The following is an 18,836-nucleotide window of genomic DNA, read 5'->3' on the forward strand; positions in this document are numbered from 1 at the left end:
GGGAGGGGAGGAGAGAGGAGGGAGGAGAGAGGAGGGAGGGAGGGGGAGGGACCTATAATCAATCAGAGATAAGCTTTTTTCCTCATTGTTATTTATTTATTATTTCCCACATGTCTCTGGCTCTCTCTGTCGGCACTCAGCTTCATAGGAACCTCATCGTTAATAAACTAATGGATCAAAAGCACATTTATTCTTATTCTTATTATTGCCACTTTAAATTCAGACATTTATATATTTTATAAAAATGTTGAATTTTTCCAACCTTTTTTTTGTTTTAACAAAACAGTTTCTGTAATTTATTTTTCATTTGATTTATTTCGTATTTATTATTTTGAAGGAGGCTCTCAGTGTGTACGAGAGGGGGGAAGGAGAGAGGAGGGAGGGAGGGAGGGAGGTGGGAGAGGAGAGAGGAAGGAGGAGAGGATAGGAGAGAGGAGGGAGGAAATGAGAGAGGGGGGAGGGAGGGAGGGGAGGAGAGGAGAGAGGAGGGAGGGGGTTATAATCAATCAGAGATATGTGAGTTAAGTTGAATTGAAATATAAAAGTGTTAAAGAGAGGATTTTTCTGGAGCTGCTTCCTGATTGGGTCAATCCGGCCCATGACTTCACTTCATGCGGCCCAACAAGAGCTCTGAATGAATATTATGTGTGTATTATATGGTGACATGCTGCTTTACAGAGGCACGATGCCCATAAACTACATGTCCCACAATGCATCTCATTTTGACTTTTTTCTCAGAATCTGACTTTTTTTCTCAAAATGTCACATATTTTTTGACTTTTTGTCCAGAACCTCGCTTTTCTTTTAAACCATTTTGTGACATTCTCACTGAAGAGACTTGCAATTATTTGCCCTGGACTTCTGCTTTCAGACGTCGTTCATTATGAAGTTATTACCCCGTCAAGTAAAATAATACATTATTTTATATCAGAATCCCTTTATTAGTCCCACAGAGGGGACATTTACATAGTTACAGCAGAGGGAGAGCCACAGACAGCTTCATGTTAAATATGTGACATGCATTAAAGTACTAAGTTATGATATAATACAAAATAAAAGAGTTACATCATTTTCTAAATACCCATCCTGTAACAGTTCTTAGGATTTAGCAGCCAGGTGAATATTACACAGTTATTAATGGCTTATGTATATATATATTGCACAGAGTTGGTTGAACATTTTACAACATAGTCTGTGTTGTTGTGTGTGTGTGTGTGTGTGTGTGTGTGTGTGTGTGTGTGTGTGTGTGTGTGTGTGTGTGTGTGTGTGTGTGTGTGTGTGTGTGTGTGTGTGTGTGTGTGTGTGTGTGGGGGATCCTAGGGGCTATGCTGGTTGTACAGTCTGACCGCTGCAGGAAGGAAGGACCTGCGGTATCTCTCCGTGAGACAGTTGGGGGCAGCATCCTGTCGCTGAAGCAGCTGCACAGTGAGGACAGGGTGTCCTGGAGGGGGTGGGACATATTGTCCAGCAGGGAGGACAGCTTGGCTGCCATTCTCCTGTCTCCCACCTCCTCCACAGTGAGGACTCCTGTCTCCCACCTCCTCCATAGTGAGGACTCCTGTCTCCCACCTCCTCCACAGTGAGGACTCCTGTCTCCCACCACCTCCACAGTGAGGACTCCTGTCTCCCACCACCTCCACAGTGAGGACTCCTGTCTCCCATCTCCTCCACAGTGAGGACTCCTGTCTCCCACCACCTCCACAGTGAGGACTCCTGTCTCCCACCACCTCCACAGTGAGGACTCCTGTCTCCCATCTCCTCCACAGTGAGGACTCCTGTCTCCCCCCACCTCCACAGTGAGGACTCCTGTCTCCCACCACCTCCACAGTGAGGACTCCTGTCTCCCATCTCCTCCACAGTGAGGACTCCTGTCTCCCACCACCTCCATAGTGAGGACTCCTGTCTTCCCCCACCTCCACAGTGAGGACTCCTGTCTCCCCCCACCTCCACAGTGAGGACTCCTTTCTCCCCCCACCTCCACAGTGAGGACTCCTGTCTCCCACCACCTCCACAGTGAGGAATCCTGTCTCCCACCACCTCCACAGTGAGGACTCCTGTCTCCCCCCACCTCCACAGTGAGGACTCCTTTCTCCCACCCCCTCCATAGTGAGGACTCCTGTCTCCCCCCACCTCCACAGTGAGGACTCCTTTCTCCCACCCCCTCCATAGTGAGGACTCCTGTCTTCCCCCACCTCCACAGTGAGGACTCCTTTCTCCCACCCCCTCCATAGTGAGGACTCCTTTCTCCCCCCACCTCCACAGTGAGGACTCCTGTCTCCCCCCACCTCCACAGTGAGGACTCCTTTCTCCCACCCCCTCCACAGTGAGGACTCCTGTCTCCCCCCACCTCCACAGTGAGGACTCCTTTCTCCCACCCCCTCCATAGTGAGGACTCCTGTCTCCCCCCACCTCCACAGTGAGGACTCCTGTCTCCCACCACCTCCACAGTGTCCAGAGGACTCCCCAGGACAGAGCTGGCCTTCCTTACCAGTCTGTTCAGTCTCTTCCCGTCAGCAACCGAGATGCTGCTGCCCCAGCAGGCCACACCATAGGAAATGGCTGATGCCACAACAGAGTCGAAGAGGGTCTGAAGGAGCGCCCCCTGCCCCCCGACAGACCTCAGTCTCCTCAGCAGAAAGAGTCTGCTCTGTCCCTTCTTGTGCAGAGCAGCAGAATGATCGGTCCAGTGTATTGTTCAGATGAACACCCAGGTATCAATGTCCGCTCCCTGGATCTTCACTGGTGTCGGGGGGGAGTGTTGGCGCCGTCTGAAACCCACCACCAGCTCCTTGGTCTTTGTTGCGTTGAGCTGGAGGAGGTTCCTCTGGAGCTGGTTCCTCTGGAGGTGGTTCCTCTGGAGGTGGTTCCTCTGGAGGTGGTTCCTCTGGAGGTGGTTCCTCTGGAGGTGGTTCCTCTGGAGGAGGTTCCTCCGGAGCTGGTTCCGGAGGAGGTGGTTCCTCTGGAGGTGGTTCCTCTGGAGGAGGTTCCTCCGGAGCTGGTTCCGGAGGAGGTGGTTCCTCTGGAGGTGGTTCCTCTGGAGGTGGTTCCTCTGGAACTGGTTCCTCTGGAGGTGGTTCCTCTGGAGCTGGTTCCTCTGGAGGAGGTTCCTCTGGAGCTGGTTCCTCTGGAGCTTGTTCCTCTGGAGGAGGTTCCTCTGGAGCTGGTTCGTCTGGAGGTGGTTCCTCTGGAGCTGGTTCCTCTGGAGCTTGTTCCTCTGGAGCTGGTTCCTCTGGAGCTGGTTCCTCTGGAGGTGGTTCCTCTGGAGCTGGTTCCTCTGGAGCTTGTTCCTCTGGAGCTGGTTCCTCTGGAGGAGGTTCCTCTGGAGCTGGTTCCTCTGGAGCTTGTTCCTCTGGAGGAGGTTCCTCTGGAGCTGGTTCCTCTGGAGGAGGTTCCTCTGGAGCTGGTTTCTCTGGAGCTGGTTCCTCTGGTGGTGGTTCCTCCGGAGCTGGTTCCGGAGGAGGAGGTTTCTCTGGAGGTGGTTCCTCTGGAGCTGGTTCCTCTGGAGGAGGTTCCTCTGGAGCTGGTTCCTCTGGAGCTGGTTCCTCTGGAGGTGGTTCCTCTGGAGCTGGTTCCTCTGGAGGTGGTTCCTCTGGAGGTGGTTCCTCCGGAGCTGGTTCCGGAGGAGGAGGTTTCTCTGGAGGTGGTTCCTCTGGAGCTGGTTCCTCTGGAGGAGGTTCCTCTGGAGGTGGTTCCTCTGGAGCTGGTTCCTCTGGAGGTGGTTCCTCTGGAGGTGGTTCCTCCGGAGCTGGTTCCGGAGGAGGAGGTTTCTCTGGAGGTGGTTCCTCTGGAGCTGGTTCCTCTGGAGGTGGTTCCTCTGGAGGTGGTTCCTCTGGAGCTGGTTCCTCTGGAGCTGGTTCCTCTGGAGGTGGTTCCTCTGGAGCTGGTTCCTCTGGAGGTGGTTCCTCTGGAGGAGGTTCCTCTGGAGGAGGTTCCTCTGGAGCTGGTTCCTCTGGAGGTGGTTCCTCTGGAGGAGGTTCCTCTGGAGCTGGTTCCTCTGGAGGGGGTTCCTCTGGAGGAGGTTCCTCTGGAGCTGGTTCCTCTGGAGCTGGTTCTTCTGGAGGAGGTTCCTCTGGAGGAGGTTCCTCTGGAGCTGGTTCCTCTGGAGCTGGTTCTTCTGGAGGTGGTTCCTCTGGAGCTGGTTCCTCTGGAGCTGGTTCCTCTGGAGGAGGTTCCTCTGGAGCTGGTTCCTCTGGAGCTGGTTCTTCTGGAGGTGGTTCCTCTGGAGGTGGTTCCTCTGGAGCTGGTTCCTCTGGAGGAGGTTCCTCTGGAGGTGGTTCCTCTGGAGCTGGTTCCTCTGGAGCTTGTTCCTCTGGAGGAGGTTCCTCTGGAGCTGGTTCGTCTGGAGGTGGTTCCTCTGGAGCTGGTTCCTCTGGAGCTTGTTCCTCTGGAGCTGGTTCCTCTGGAGCTGGTTCCTCTGGAGGTGGTTCCTCTGGAGCTGGTTCCTCTGGAGGTGGTTCCTCTGGAGCTGGTTCCTCTGGAGCTTGTTCCTCTGGAGCTGGTTCCTCTGGAGGAGGTTCCTCTGGAGCTGGTTCCTCTGGAGCTTGTTCCTCTGGAGGAGGTTCCTCTGGAGCTGGTTCCTCTGGAGCTGGTTCCTCTGGAGCTGGTTTCTCTGGAGCTGGTTCCTCTGGTGGTGGTTCCTCCGGAGCTGGTTCCGGAGGAGGAGGTTTCTCTGGAGGTGGTTCCTCTGGAGCTGGTTCCTCTGGAGGAGGTTCCTCTGGAGCTGGTTCCTCTGGAGCTGGTTCCTCTGGAGGTGGTTCCTCTGGAGCTGGTTCCTCTGGAGCTGGTTCCTCTGGAGGTGGTTCCTCTGGAGCTGGTTCCTCTGGAGGTGGTTCCTCTGGAGGTGGTTCCTCCGGAGCTGGTTCCGGAGGAGGAGGTTTCTCTGGAGGTGGTTCCTCTGGAGCTGGTTCCTCTGGAGGAGGTTCCTCTGGAGCTGGTTCCTCTGGAGCTGGTTCCTCTGGAGGTGGTTCCTCTGGAGCTGGTTCCTCTGGAGGTGGTTCCTCTGGAGGAGGTTCCTCTGGAGGAGGTTCCTCTGGAGCTGGTTCCTCTGGAGGAGGTTCCTCTGGAGCTGGTTCCTCTGGAGGGGGTTCCTCTGGAGGAGGTTCCTCTGGAGCTGGTTCCTCTGGAGCTGGTTCTTCTGGAGGAGGTTCCTCTGGAGGAAGTTCCTCTGGAGCTGGTTCCTCTGGAGCTGGTTCTTCTGGAGGTGGTTCCTCTGGAGCTGGTTCCTCTGGAGCTGGTTCCTCTGGAGGAGGTTCCTCTGGAGCTGGTTCCTCTGGAGCTGGTTCTTCTGGAGGTGGTTCCTCTGGAGGTGGTTCCTCTGGAGCTGGTTCCTCTGGAGGAGGTTCCTCTGGAGGTGGTTCCTCTGGAGCTGGTTCCTCTGGAGGTGGTTCCTCTGGAGCTGGTTCCTCTGGAGCTGGTTCCTCTGGAGGAGGTTCCTCTGGAGGTGGTTCCTCTGGAGGTGGTTCCTCTGGAGCTGGTTCCTCTGGAGGAGGTTCCTCTGGAGCTGGTTCCTCTGGAGCTGGTTCCTCTGGAGGAGGTTCCTCTGGAGCTGGTTCCTCTGGAGCTGGTTCTTCTGGAGGTGGTTCCTCTGGAGCTGGTTCCTCTGGAGCTGGTTCCTCTGGAGCTGGTTCTTCTGGAGGTGGTTCCTCTGGAGCTGGTTCCTCTGGAGGTGGTTCCTCTGGAGGAGGTTCCTCTGGAGGTGGTTCCTCTGGAGCTGGTTCCTCTGGAGCTGGTTCCTCTGGAGCTGGTTCCTCTGGAGGAGGTTCCTCTGGAGGTGGTTCCTCTGGAGCTGGTTCCTCTGGAGCTGGTTCCTCTGGAGGAGGTTCCTCTGGAGGTGGTTCCTCTGGAGCTGGTTCCTCTGGAGCTGGTTCCTCTGGAGCTGGTTCCTCTGGAGGTGGTTCCTCTGGCACCAGAGGGTGAAGTCCTGCGTCAGCTCCCTGTCGTCCTCGTTGGTGATGAGGTCAACGATGGCGGAGTCGTCAGAGAACTTCTGCAGGTGACAGGTTGCAGTGTTGTGGGTGAAGTCTGCAGTGTAGAGGGTGAAGAGAAACGGTGCCAGCCCCGTCCCCTGGGGGGCGCCGTACTGCTGATGATGGCGTCTAATTGACGGTCCCTGTTCCTCACATACTGTGGGCGGTTGGTGAGGTAGTCCAGGATCCAGGAGCTGATCCACCTCCGATATATTAAACATATATATGTATATTTAAATAGTCTTAAAGTTACAACCGGCCCTTTGAGTGCAACCATAATATGCTGATGTGGGACGCCATGAAATGTAGTTTGACCCCCCTGCATTAAGTGGAAGACGTTCAGTAAATAAATCCCTAATGAAAAGGAGGGAGGAGGGGGAGGGACCTATAATCAATCAGAGATAAGCTTTTTTCCTCATTATTTATTTCTTGTCATTATTCCCCATGTCTCTGGCTGTGTTCTGTCGGCACTCAGCTTCATAGGAACCTCGTTGTTAATAAACTTATGAATAAAAAACATATTTATTATTATTTTCTGTTCACTAAACTTTAAGGGGATTGTCTTTCTCCATCTGAAATATAACCTTTATAATTAATGCTTTAATGAGACCATGAAACTACCGTGCATTTTAAAGAGTCCTCTCCTACTGATGTTCAGGTGTATATCAGTATGTAGTGTCTCTACTTTAAAGAGTCCTCTCCTGCTGATGTTCAGGTGTATATCAGTATGTAGTGTCTCTACTTTAAAGAGTCCTCTCCTACTGATGTTCAGGTGTATATCAGTATGTAGTGTCTCTACTTTAAAGAGTCCTCTCCTGCTGATGTTCAGGTGTATATCAGTATGTAGTGTCTCTACTTTAAAGAGTCCTCTCCTGCTGATGTTCAGGTGTATATCAGTATGTAGTGTCTCTACTTTAAAGAGTTCTCTCCTGCTGATGTTCAGGTGTATATCAGTATGTAGTGTCTCTACTTTAAAGATTCCTCTCCTGCTGATGTTCAGGTGTATATCAGTATGTAGTGTCTCTACTTTAAAGAGTCCTCCCCTGTTGATGTTCAGGTGTATATCAGTATGTAGTGTCTCTACTTTAAAGAGTCCTCTCCTGCTGATGTCCAGGTGTATATCAGTATGTAGTGTCTCTACTTTAAAGAGTCCTCCCCTGTTGATGTTCAGGTGTATATCAGTATGTAGTGTCTCTACTTTAAAGAGTCCTCTCCTGCTGATGTTCAGGTGTATATCAGTAAGTAGTGTCTCTACTTTAAAGAGTCCTCTCCTGCTGATGTTCAGGTGTATATCAGTATGTAGTGTCTCTACTTTAAAGAGTCCTCTCCTGCTGATGTTCAGGTGTATATCAGTATGTAGTGTCTCTATTTTAAAGAGTCCTCTCCTGCTGATGTTCAGGTGTATATCAGTATGTAGTGTTTCTACTTTAAAGAGTCCTCTCCTGCTGATGTTCAGGTGTATATCAGTATGTAGTGTCTCTACTTTAAAGAGTCCTCTCCTGCTGATGTTCAGGTGTATATCAGTATTTAGTGTCTCTACTTTAAAGAGTCCTCTCCTGCTGATGTCCAGGTGTATATCAGTATGTAGTGTCTCTACTTTAAAGAGTACTCTCCTGCTGATGTTCAGGTGTATATCAGTAAGTAGTGTCTCTACTTTAAAGAGTCCTCTCCTGCTGATGTTCAGGTGTATATCAGTATGTAGTGTCTCTACTTTAAAGAGTACTCTCCTGCTAATGTTCAGGTGTATATCAGTAAGTAGTGTCTCTACTTTAAAGCGTCCTCTCCTGCTGATGTTCAGGTGTATATCAGTATGTAGTGTCTGTACTTTAAAGAGTCCTCTCCTCTGATGTTCAGGTGTATATCAGTATGTAGTGTCTCTACTTTAAAGAGTCCTCTCCTGCTGATGTTCAGGTGTATATCAGTATTTAGTGTCTCTACTTTAAAGAGTCCTCTCCTGCTGATGTTCAGGTGTATATCAGTATGTAGTGTCTCTACTTTAAAGAGTACTCTCCTGCTAATGTTCAGGTGTATATCAGTAAGTAGTGTCTCTACTTTAAAGAGTCCTCTCCTGCTGATGTTCAGGTGTATATCAGTATGTAGTGTCTGTACTTTAAAGAGTCCTCTCCCTCTGATGTTCAGGTGTATATCAGTATGTAGTGTCTCTACTTTAAAGAGTCCTCTCCTGCTGATGTTCAGGTGTATATCAGTATGTAGTGTCTGTACTTTAAAGAGTCCTCTCCTGCTGATGATCAGGTGTATATCAGTATGTAGTGTCTCTACTTTAAAGAGTCCTCTCCTGCTTATGTTCAGGTGTATATCAGTATGTAGTGTCTCTACTTTAAAGAGTCCTCAGGTGTATATCAGTCTGTAGTGTCTCTACTTTAAAGAGTCCTCAGGTGTACATCAGTATGTAGTGTCTCCACTTTAAAGAGTCCTCAGGTGTATATCAGTGCGTAGTGTCTCTACTTTAAAGAGTCCTCAGGTGTATATCAGTACATAGTGTCCCTACTTTAAAGAGTCCTCAGGTGTATATCAGTACGTAGTGTCTCTACTTTAAAGAGTCCTCTCCTGCTGATGTTCAGGTGTATATCAGTATGTAGTGTCCCTACTTTAAAGAGTCCTCTCCTGCTGATGTTCAGGTGTATATCAGTACGTAGTGTCCCTACTTTAAAGAGTCCTCAGGTGTATATCAGTAAGTAGTGTCTCAACTTTAAAGAGTCCTCTCCTGCTGATGTTCAGGTGTATATCAGTACATAGTGTCCCTACTTTAAAGAGTCCTCAGGTGTATATCAGTACATAGTGTCCCTACTTTAAAGAGTCCTCAGGTGTATATCCGTATGTAGTGTCTCTTCTTCAAAGAGCCCTCAGGTGTATATCAGTCTGTAGTGTCTCTACTTTAAAGAGTCCTCTCCTGCTGATGTTCAGGTGTATATCAGTATGGAGTGTCTCTACTTTAAAGAGTCCTCTCCTGCTGATGTTCAGGTGTATTTCAGTATGTAGTGTTTCTACTTTAAAGAGTCCTCTCCTGCTGATGTTCAGGTGTATATCAGTATGTAGTGTCTCTACTTTAAAGAGTCCTCTCCTGCTGATGTCCAGGTATATATCAGTATGTAGTGTCTCTACTTTAAAGAGTCCTCTCCTGCTGATGTTCAGGTGTATATCAGTATGTAGTGTCTCTACTTTAAAGAGTCCTCTCCTGCTGATGTTCAGGTGTATATCAGTATGTAGTGTCTCTACTTTAAAGAGTCCTCTCCTGCTGATGTTCAGGTGTATATCAGTATATAGTGTCTCTACTTTAAAGAGTCCTCTCCTGCTGATGTTCAGGTGTATATCAGTATGTAGTGTCTCTACTTTAAAGAGTCTTCTCCTGCTGATGTTCAGGTGTATATCAGTATGTAGTGTCTCTACTTTAAAGAGTCCTCTCCTGATGATGTTCAGGTGTATATCAGTACATAGTGTCCCTACTTTAAAGAGTCCTCTCCTGCTGATGTTCAGGTGTATATCAGTACGTAGTGTCTCTACTTTAAAGAGTCCTCAGGTGTATATCAGTGCGTAGTGTCTCTACCTTAAAGAGTCCTCAGGTGTATATCAGTACATAGTGTCCCTACTTTAAAGAGTCCTCAGGTGTATATCAGTACGTAGTGTCCCTACTTTAAAGAGTCCTCAGGTGTATATCAGTACGTAGTGTCCCTACTTTAAAGAGTCCTCAGGTGTATATCAGTACGTAGTGTCCCTACTTTAAAGAGTCCTCAGGTGTATATCAGTACGTAGTGTCCCTACTTTGAAGAGTCCTCAGGTGTATATCCGTATGTAGTGTCTCTACTTTAAAGAGTCCTCAGGTTTATATCAGTACGTAGTGTCCCAACTTTAAAGAGTCCTCAGGTGTATATCAGTATGTAGTGTCCCTACTTTAAAGAGTCCTCAGGTGTATATCAGTACGTAGTGTCCCTACTTTAAAGAGTCCTCAGGTGTATATCAGTACGTAGTGTCCCTACTTTAAAGAGTCCTCAGGTGTATATCAGTACGTAGTGTCCCTACTTTAAAGAGTCCTCAGGTGTATATCAGTATGTATTGTCTATACTTTAAAGAGTCCTCAGGTGTATATCAGTACGTAGTGTCTCTACTTTAAAGAGTCCTCAGGTGTATATCCGTATGTAGTGTCTCTTCTTCAAAGACAAAGCCCAGACAGAAATAATGAAAACGTACTAAAATTTAATCATTCATAAAAGCTGGAGCATCTTCTGTGACAGCGATATTAGCGTCGGTTTAGTACAATATATTTCAGCCTCAAGACACGAATCAGAACGCACCACTTCCCCCTCTTCAGTCTATAAAATACTAATTTCCTTTAGCTTTATTACTATGCAAAAATGGAAGTAGAATATATTACGGGGAGCATGGAAGGCTTGCAGCTCTCGATACAAAACAAAGTCACTTAGGAAAGATGTTACGCTGTTAGTGCAGAAGCTCCCGTCTGCAGACGCACAACATGATGGAGGTTACTGAGATACAAACACTTTAGGATTCAAACCGACGAGAGAGAGAGGGGGGGGGGGGGAGAGAGAGAGGGAGAGGGAGAGAGAGAGAGAGAGGGGGGGAGGGAGAGAGAGAGAGGGGAGGGAGAGAGAGACAGAGAGAGAGAGGGGGGAGGGAGAGAGAGAGGGGGGGGGAGGGAGAGAGAGAGGGAGAGAGAGGGAAAGAGGGAGAGAAGAAAGATAAAAGCTGTCATCAGGCCGACAGTAAAACATTTTAAAAATAAAAAGGTGGATTTTCTTCACGAAGCAGAGAATCTGAGATTATGTGCCGTCTCCTGCCGACGTCGAGAGGTGAGACTTCTCCACCGGCGAAGTGTTCATCGTTACACCGCTCTGCAAACAAGACAACGTGTTAAAATACGGAGAAGGAAACGAGATGTTTGCACTGAAACAGAAGCCGGTCAGAGCGGTGGGAACACATGGAGGGGAGGCGTTCACAAAGAGGCTCATTTAGAATCAGGGTTCCTGCTGGTTTCACCAACTCACAGTCAAGACCTTCTCAAGACCTTCTAAGAACACTTTGAATAGAATTCAAGACCTTCTAAGAACACTTTGAATAGAATTCAAGACCTTCTAAGAACACTTTGAAAAGAATTCAAGACCTTCTAAGAACACTTTGAATAGAATTCAAGACCTTCTCAAGACCTTCTAAGAACACTTTGAATATAATTCAAGACCTTCTAAGAACACTTTGAATAGAATTCAAGACCTTCTAAGAACACTTTGAATAGAATTCAAGACCTTAAGAACACTTTGAATATAATTCAAGACCTTCTAAGAACACTTTGAATAGAATTCAAGACCTTCTCAAGAACACTTTGAATAGAATTCAAGACCTTCTCAAGAACACTTTGAATAGAATTCAAGACCTTCTAAGAACACTTTGAATAGAATTCAAGACCTTCTCAAGAACACTTTGAATAGAATTCAAGACCTTCTCAAGAACACTTTAAATAGAATTCAAGACCTTAAGAACACTTTGAATAGAATTCAAGACCTTCTCAAGAACACTTTGAATAGAATTCAAGACCTTCTCAAGAACACTTTGAATAGAATTCAAGACCTTCTCAAGAACACTTTGAATAGAATTCAAGACCTTCTCAAGAACACTTTGAATAGAATTCAAGACCTTCTCAGAACACTTTGAATAGAATTCAAGACCTTCTCAAGAACACTTTGAATAGAATTCAAGACCTTAAGAACACTTTGAATAGAATTCAAGACCTTTTTAAGAACACTTTGAATAGAATTCAAGACCTTTTTCACGGCAAGAAAGTATTTAGGAAAATTGTGTGCGCATGTTTCTGTTTCTCTCTGTGTGTGTGTGTGTGTGTGTGTGTGTGTGTGTGTGTGTGTGTCTCTGTGTGTGTCTCTGTGTGTGTCTTTCAAAGATGACATCTTGGACTGTGCTGCTGTTATCACACCACAGCTCTATAATGTGTTCTAATAGTTTCCCAAATGCTCTTGTATATTCTTCTCATCTTAGTGTGTGTACCTCCCAGTATTTGTTTCGGTGCTTTACATAAAGACCGTGGGAGGCTTTGGCTGGAGATGTTTAGTCTATACTACATAAAGTACAGGTATTTGTAGAGAAATGGGTCAGAAAGTGCAGAAAAGCTGATAAATTGAAGTACAATTACAACAGTCCAACAGCAGAGGGCGCCACAACATTCAGAAACTCACATAAAACACTACAGGTGAAAGAACATGTTTTTAACGAACACATGTCAGAGACTTCCGGACAGACATTAACAGAGTTATTCTTTACATCACAGGGTTTCTCAGGTTATGTTTAAATATGCTAATGAGGCGTAATGCTATTTCTATGAGACATCTACAGACAGGAAGCAGTGACATAAACTCCTGGTGTGGATTGAGAGGCTTTCTCTCTTTCGCTCTGAATGAAGAGATGCTCTAAAAAGCAACAGCATATTAAAAGATGAAACCCTCCTCATGGATTTGAACACAGGACATCAGTTCCTGCTTTCCATTCATCCCTCAGAACCAGAGGGAGCCGTCACTGAAGGCAGAAACCCTCTTAAAGAAGTCCAGTCATCATCTCCTCCTCCTCCTCCTCCTCCTCTTCCTCCTCCTCACCTGCCTGAGCTGCTTTCTACAGCAGCGTGCAATTCGACCTCTTTTTTGTCTTCTTCTTTTCCATCGGCGTTTTCCTGTTGATCTGTCTCACCAGGTCGTAGAAGATCTGCACAAAGACACCAGGTCGTTAGCTGTGAGTGGTTAAAAGCTAAGCCCCCGACATTATAACACTTTGGACGGAGAAGGTGAGGGAAATCTATCAGATGGAGCCATAACATATTCTGAGGATCCAGACAGAAGATTTATTATCTATCTACCTCTATCTCTATCTCTCTATCTACCTCTCTATTTAACTATCTCTCTATCTATCTACCTCTCTATCTACCTGCCTACTAGGGCTGCTCGATTATGGCAAAAATCATAATCTCGATTATTTGGGTCAATAATCGATATCACGATTATTAAAAACGATTATTCTTTTACTTTGAAAACATCAATTTATTGGAGAATGTTTTTTGAACAGTATGTTTTTAACAGTTGATTACTCTGAACTTTAAGTGTAATTCAACTGGAAAACCAATAAAAATAATTAAAAAAAATAAAAAAATAATCTATTTATTTCGATTACGTTGTTTCCGTAATCGTTGCAAGGCATAATTGCGATTGAAATACGATTAATTGAGCAGCCCTACTACCTACCGATATACCTACCTGCCTAACTTTTTGTACACAAGTATCTGCACTTCTACTTAAGTAAAGAATGTGTACTTCTGCCACCTCTGTATGAGAGAGAGTATACTTCTGCCACCTCTGTATGAGAGAGAGTATACTTCTGCCACCTCTGCATGAGAGAGAGTATACTTCTGACACCTCTGTATGAGAGAGAGTATACTTCTGCCACCTCTGCATGAGAGAGAGTATACTTCTGCCACCTCTGCATGAGAGAGAGTATACTTCTGCCACCTCTGTATGAGAGAGAGTATACTTCTGCCACCTCTGTATGAGAGAGAGTATACTTCTGACACCTCTGTATGAGAGAGAGTATACTTCTGACACCTCTGCATGAGAGAGAGTATACTTCTGCCACCTCTGTATGAGAGAGAGTATACTTCTGCCACCTCTGCATGAGAGAGAGTATACTTCTGCCACCTCTGCATGAGAGAGAGTATACTTCTGACACCTCTGCATGAGAGAGAGTATACTTCTGACACCTCTGCATGAGAGAGAGTATACTTCTGCCACCTCTGTATGAGAGAGAGTATACTTCTGCCACCTCTGTATGAGAGAGAGTATACTTCTGACACCTCTGCATGAGAGAGAGTATACTTCTGCCACCTCTGTATGAGAGAGAGTATACTTCTGCCACCTCTGTATGAGAGAGAGTATACTTCTGACACCTCTGCATGAGAGAGAGTATACTTCTGCCACCTCTGCATGAGAGAGAGTATACTTCTGCCACCTCTGTATGAGAGAGAGTATACTTCTGACACCTCTGTATGAGAGAGAGTATACTTCTGCCACCTCTGTATGAGAGAGAGTATACTTCTGACACCTCTGTATGTAAGCGAGTGTAGGGGTGGGCGATATGACGATATATATCGTCGTGACGATATTAGGTCCCCACGATATGCTTTTTCAGAGATATCGTATCTATCGTAATAAAAAAAAAAAAATTGGAAAAAAAAACTAGAAAAAAAGAAACTGATGAGAAAGACATGCTCTGAAGCTCTCGTCAGGATTCAGACAGTATTGCACTTTATTTATTGTCTTGTTTGATTCTGTTGACTTATATTTTATTTGATCAATAAGGTATTTATATAGTTTTTCCCTTCAGTCTTTTATTGCACTTCAAGTCTAAAGTTTACATTTTAATTGTTTGGCACTGACTTTTCCTCAGTGATGTTTTACCCTCCTTTTCATGTTTATTGATGTTCACTGCTCGTGCTACCTCAGAAAGTTTATTTTTATACTGAGGGGCTGTGCCTTGAAGCCATATCAAAATGTTGAACTGTTCATTCAGGGATTCATTTCAGAATTAAAACCAGCTTGAAATGCTATCTTGGTCTGTTACTCCTTTTTGTTTTAGTTCCTGTTACCCTGTCGGTGGTTGTTCTGTTAAGTAACTTGAAAAATAACCATAATAACCGACATGAACCAATATCGTGATAAATATCGTCTATCGTGATACTGCTTGAAAAATATCGTGATAATATATTTTCCAACATGGCCCACCCCTAAGCGAGAGTGTATCCAGTAGCGGTGTTGTGTGAAGCGGCGGCAGCACGAACCTCATTAACGTTGATCTTTGATTTGGCGGAGGTCTCTAAAAAGGCACAGTTGCTCCACTGCCGGGCGAGGTTCTGCCCCTGCTCCTTCCCCACCACGCGCTCATCCTCCAGGTCGCACTTATTGCCCACCAGGATCATCGGCACCTGATGCATCATGGGAAATATCAAGGGGTGGTGAAAAGGCAATATTAGATAAGAGTCAACTTGAGTGTGAGTGTGAGGTGAAGCTCAGCATCCAACACGTGGTGAAGAATACGGATGAATAGATTATTGAGACCAATGTGGCTCCATGTACAAATGTATGAAAGAGAAAAGACAGCATGAGGCGTTATATCAGGTAACAGAGTGGGTGAGGCCCAATCCCAAACCACGCCATCCACACTACCCCTCCACACACACTACCCCTCGACACACACTACCCCTCCACACACACTACCCCTCGACACACACTACCCCTCCACCCTAATCCCTACACCCTAACCCCTACACCTCAGTTCAAGCGGAGGGTCCGCCAAATTGAGGGCTGTTCCAAAGCAACGAGTGTGGAGCGGTGTGGAGGGGGAGTGGGCTATCAAGCCCTCAAACAGCGAGTCTGCAGCGGTGCTGACTTGAGACCGGTCTCTACCTGACCGGAGTCACGCTGTGTGTGTCCGTGAGGAAACACGCTGTTAACAAATAGTTCCAGAAAACATCCTCTGATAAACTGCGATGTTAACAACCTCATGATAACCTCATATGTTTTTAACTCAGGATCATACCTGTGTTTAGTCTAGAAAAAGGTAAATGTGTGCATTTTATTATAAAGTTGTGTATATTTACAGACTGTTGCAAAAACTAAGAAGCTGATAAACATCAGGTTTAAAACTAAAAGAGCTTTACAAAAAAGTAACACAATTAAAGATGTTTGGAGTTTTATTTGAGTTATTCATTTAAACTTTTTGTCTAAGAGATGCTGATTTGAAACCGTTGTTACATACAGTTACAGCATTTCCTGTTTCTACCGGAGAGAGGGGAGGCCGTCCCAAAGCTTGCTGCTGTATTTACTCCCTCCATCTGACAGGAGGGAGCCTCCTGTGTCACTCCACGGAGTTCACTCCGTCACGGAGGGGGAGTGGGTAGGGGTGTGGTTTGGGATTGGGCCAGAGTGAGTGAGTGAGTGAGTGAGTGAGTGAGTGAGTGAGTGAGTGAGTGAGTGAGTGTGTGTGTGTGAGTGAGAGTGTGTGTGACTCACGTCCTCGGTGTCCTTCACCCTCAGGATCTGCTCCCTGAGGTCCTGCAGGTCGTTGAAGGTGGACTGAGCCGTGATGGAGTAAACCAGAGCGAAGCCCTGGCCATTCTTCATGTAGAGGTCACGCATCGCTGTGAACTGCTCCTGAAGGCCAGAGAGAGAGAGGAGAGGAGTCAGCACCACCTTTACATTTCATATTATTGTATTTAACCGTGTGCAGGACGTACTGTTCCGGCTGTGTCCAGGATCTCCAGCATGCACTGCTGCCCGTCCACCTCCACCTGCTGCGGGAGGAAGACAAGGGGATAGAGGTGAGTATTTTAAAGAAAGTGGAAGTATCTAAAATGGAGCTAATGTCACGAAACACAAGACAACCTGGCCATGATGAATAAACAACTATTACAGTGATGTTAAACTGAGAGGTTTAATCTAGAGGCTTTCCGAGCTCACCTTCCTGTAGGAGTCTTCTATTGTGGGGTCGTACTTCTCCACAAAGATGCCTTGCACGAATTGGACCGTCTGATGAACAAAAAAGAAACAAAGGAAACATTAATGCACGTCATTACCAGGGTTTCCGTTAGCCGGTAATTACCGGTTTTTAGCTGGTAAAATGTAATAAAAACCGGTAAATTCAAAACCTGCCGGTCAAAATGTCCGATGCTCCGATCGATTGGCCGCCGGTCATTATCGGCCGATATTCACTCTTAACATTTTGATCAGTGCTGTCTATAAGGGCCGATCAGGAGAGCTGGATCTGATCGATATGGACATAAACGAGAGAGAAGTGTAACCGGACGCAAGAGAGAGATCAGATCAGCTGCTGCATAATCACCTGAAGCCCCGCCCTCTGTTTAGCTGCATGAGAAACTGACAGACTGTCAGGAGAGAGAGGGAGGGAGGGAGGGGGAGAGAGAAAGAGGGAGGGAGGGAGGGGGAGAGAGAGAGAGAGAGAATCTGTTTCTCCCGTGTTATTATTCAAAGTTAATTTAAACTTTTGAATAATGGACTTCATCTACAAGTAGTGTCTTTTAATGTAATAATTATGTTTGTGGAATCATTTATTGAAAAATGAATCAGAATTTTTTGATCTGTTACGATTATAAACTGAAGCAATAGAAAACTGAGCCCCATTAGAGTTTCAAACATCAGCATATCCGGTCCTAGTGCGGTGATTACCTGCTGACGGAAACTCTGCTGCACAATTCTTATTATTGAAACATGATCGGTAAGTTTCAAATTTGTCCGGTAAAATAAATTCTGTTCGGACATTTGACCGGCGAGAAAAAATCCTGGCGGAAACCCTGGTCCTTATTATTCTGTGTATCTTTCAAGGAGAACCAAACTGTTTCGCATGTAGCTGTGTGTCCGTGTGTCCGTGTGTCCGTAGCAGCTCCACTCACCAGTGCAGATTTCCCCACGCCTCCTGAACCCAACACCACGAGCTTGTATTCACGCATGGTGGAACGTCACTGACCGGGTCTGGAGAACACAGAGAACCAGAGAGAACATTAGAGAAGGAGAGAGAACCAGAGAGAACATTAGAGAAGGAGAGAGAACCAGAGAGAACATTAGAGAAGGAGAGAGAACCAGAGAGAACATTAGAGAAGGAGAGAGAACCAGAGAACCAAAGAGAACATTAGAGAAGGAGAGAGAACCAGAGAGAACATTAGAGAGGGAGAGAGAACCAGAGAGAACATTAGAGAACCAGAGAACCAGAGAGAACATTAGAGAAGGAGAGAGAACCAGAGAGAACATTAGAGAAGGAGAAAGAACCAGAGAGAACCAGAGAGAACATTAGAGAGGGAGAGAGAACCAGAGAGAACATTAGAGAACCAGAGAGAACATTAGAGAACCAGAGAGAACATTAGAGAAGGAGAGAGAACCAGAGAGAACATTAGAGAAGGAGAGAGAACATTAGAGAAGGAGAGAGAACCAGAGAGAACATTAGAGAACCAGAGAGAACATTAGAAAAGGAGAGAGAACCAGAGAGAACATTAGAGTAGGAGAGAGAACCAGAGAGAACATTAGAGAAGGAGAGAGAACATTAGAGAAGGAGAGAGAACCAGAGAGAACATTAGAGAAGGAGAGAGAACATTAGAGAAGGAGAGAGAACCAGAGAGAACATTAGAGAAGGAGAGAGAACATTAGAGAAGGAGAGAGAACATTAGAGAAGGAGAGAGAACATTAGAGAAGGAGAGAGAACCAGAGAGAACATTAGAGAACCAGAGAGAACATTAGAAAAGGAGAGAGAACCAGAGAGAACATTAGAGTAGGAGAGAGAACCAGAGAGAACATTAGAGAACCAGAGAGAACATTAGAGAAGGAGAGAGAACCAGAGAACCAAAGAGAACATTAGAGAAGGAGAGAGAACATTAGAGAAGGAGAGAGAACCAGAGAGAACATTAGAGAAGGAGAGAGAACATTAGAGAAGGAGAGAGAACCAGAGAGAACATTAGAGAACCAGAGAGAACATTAGAAAAGGAGAGAGAACCAGAGAGAACATTAGAGAACCAGAGAGAACATTAGAGTAGGAGAGAGAACATTAGAGAAGGAGAGAGAACCAGAGAGAACATTAGAGAAGGAGAGAGAACATTAGAGAAGGAGAGAGAACCAGAGAGAACATTAGAGAAGGAGAGAGAACCAGAGAGAACATTAGAAAAGGAGAGAGAACCAGAGAGAACATTAGAGAAGGAGAGAGAACCAGAGAGAACATTAGAGAAGGAGAGAGAACATTAGAGAAGGAGAGAGAACCAGAGAGAACATTAGAGAAGGAGAGAGAACC

The 18,836-nt window shown here is 46.2% G+C and overlaps 1 protein-coding gene across 2 annotated transcripts in view; it reads right to left on the minus strand.

Moving 5' to 3' along the window:
- Nucleotides 1-10,632: 10,632 nt before the first annotated feature.
- The window catches only part of LOC307035669 (ras-related protein Rap-1A), a 17,604-nt gene continuing 9,400 nt past the window's right edge, over nucleotides 10,633-18,836 (minus strand). For both annotated transcript variants that reach the window (XM_079675293.1, XM_079675294.1), the window contains exons 3-9: nucleotides 17,455-17,533; nucleotides 16,505-16,573; nucleotides 16,282-16,338; nucleotides 16,058-16,198; nucleotides 14,827-14,970; nucleotides 12,599-12,704; nucleotides 10,633-10,834 (exon numbers count right to left, since the gene is read on the minus strand). In XM_079675293.1, the coding sequence (XP_079531419.1) occupies nucleotides 12,615-12,704; nucleotides 14,827-14,970; nucleotides 16,058-16,198; nucleotides 16,282-16,338; nucleotides 16,505-16,573; nucleotides 17,455-17,511 (558 nt within the window). In that variant the 5' untranslated portion in view covers nucleotides 17,512-17,533 and the 3' untranslated portion in view covers nucleotides 10,633-10,834; nucleotides 12,599-12,614. The remainder of the gene's footprint in view (nucleotides 10,835-12,598; nucleotides 12,705-14,826; nucleotides 14,971-16,057; nucleotides 16,199-16,281; nucleotides 16,339-16,504; nucleotides 16,574-17,454; nucleotides 17,534-18,836) is intronic.

The sequence above is a fragment of the Notothenia rossii genome (assembly GCF_949606895.1).
Source record: "Notothenia rossii genome assembly, chromosome: 4".
Classification (NCBI taxonomy): domain Eukaryota; kingdom Metazoa; phylum Chordata; class Actinopteri; order Perciformes; family Nototheniidae; genus Notothenia; species Notothenia rossii.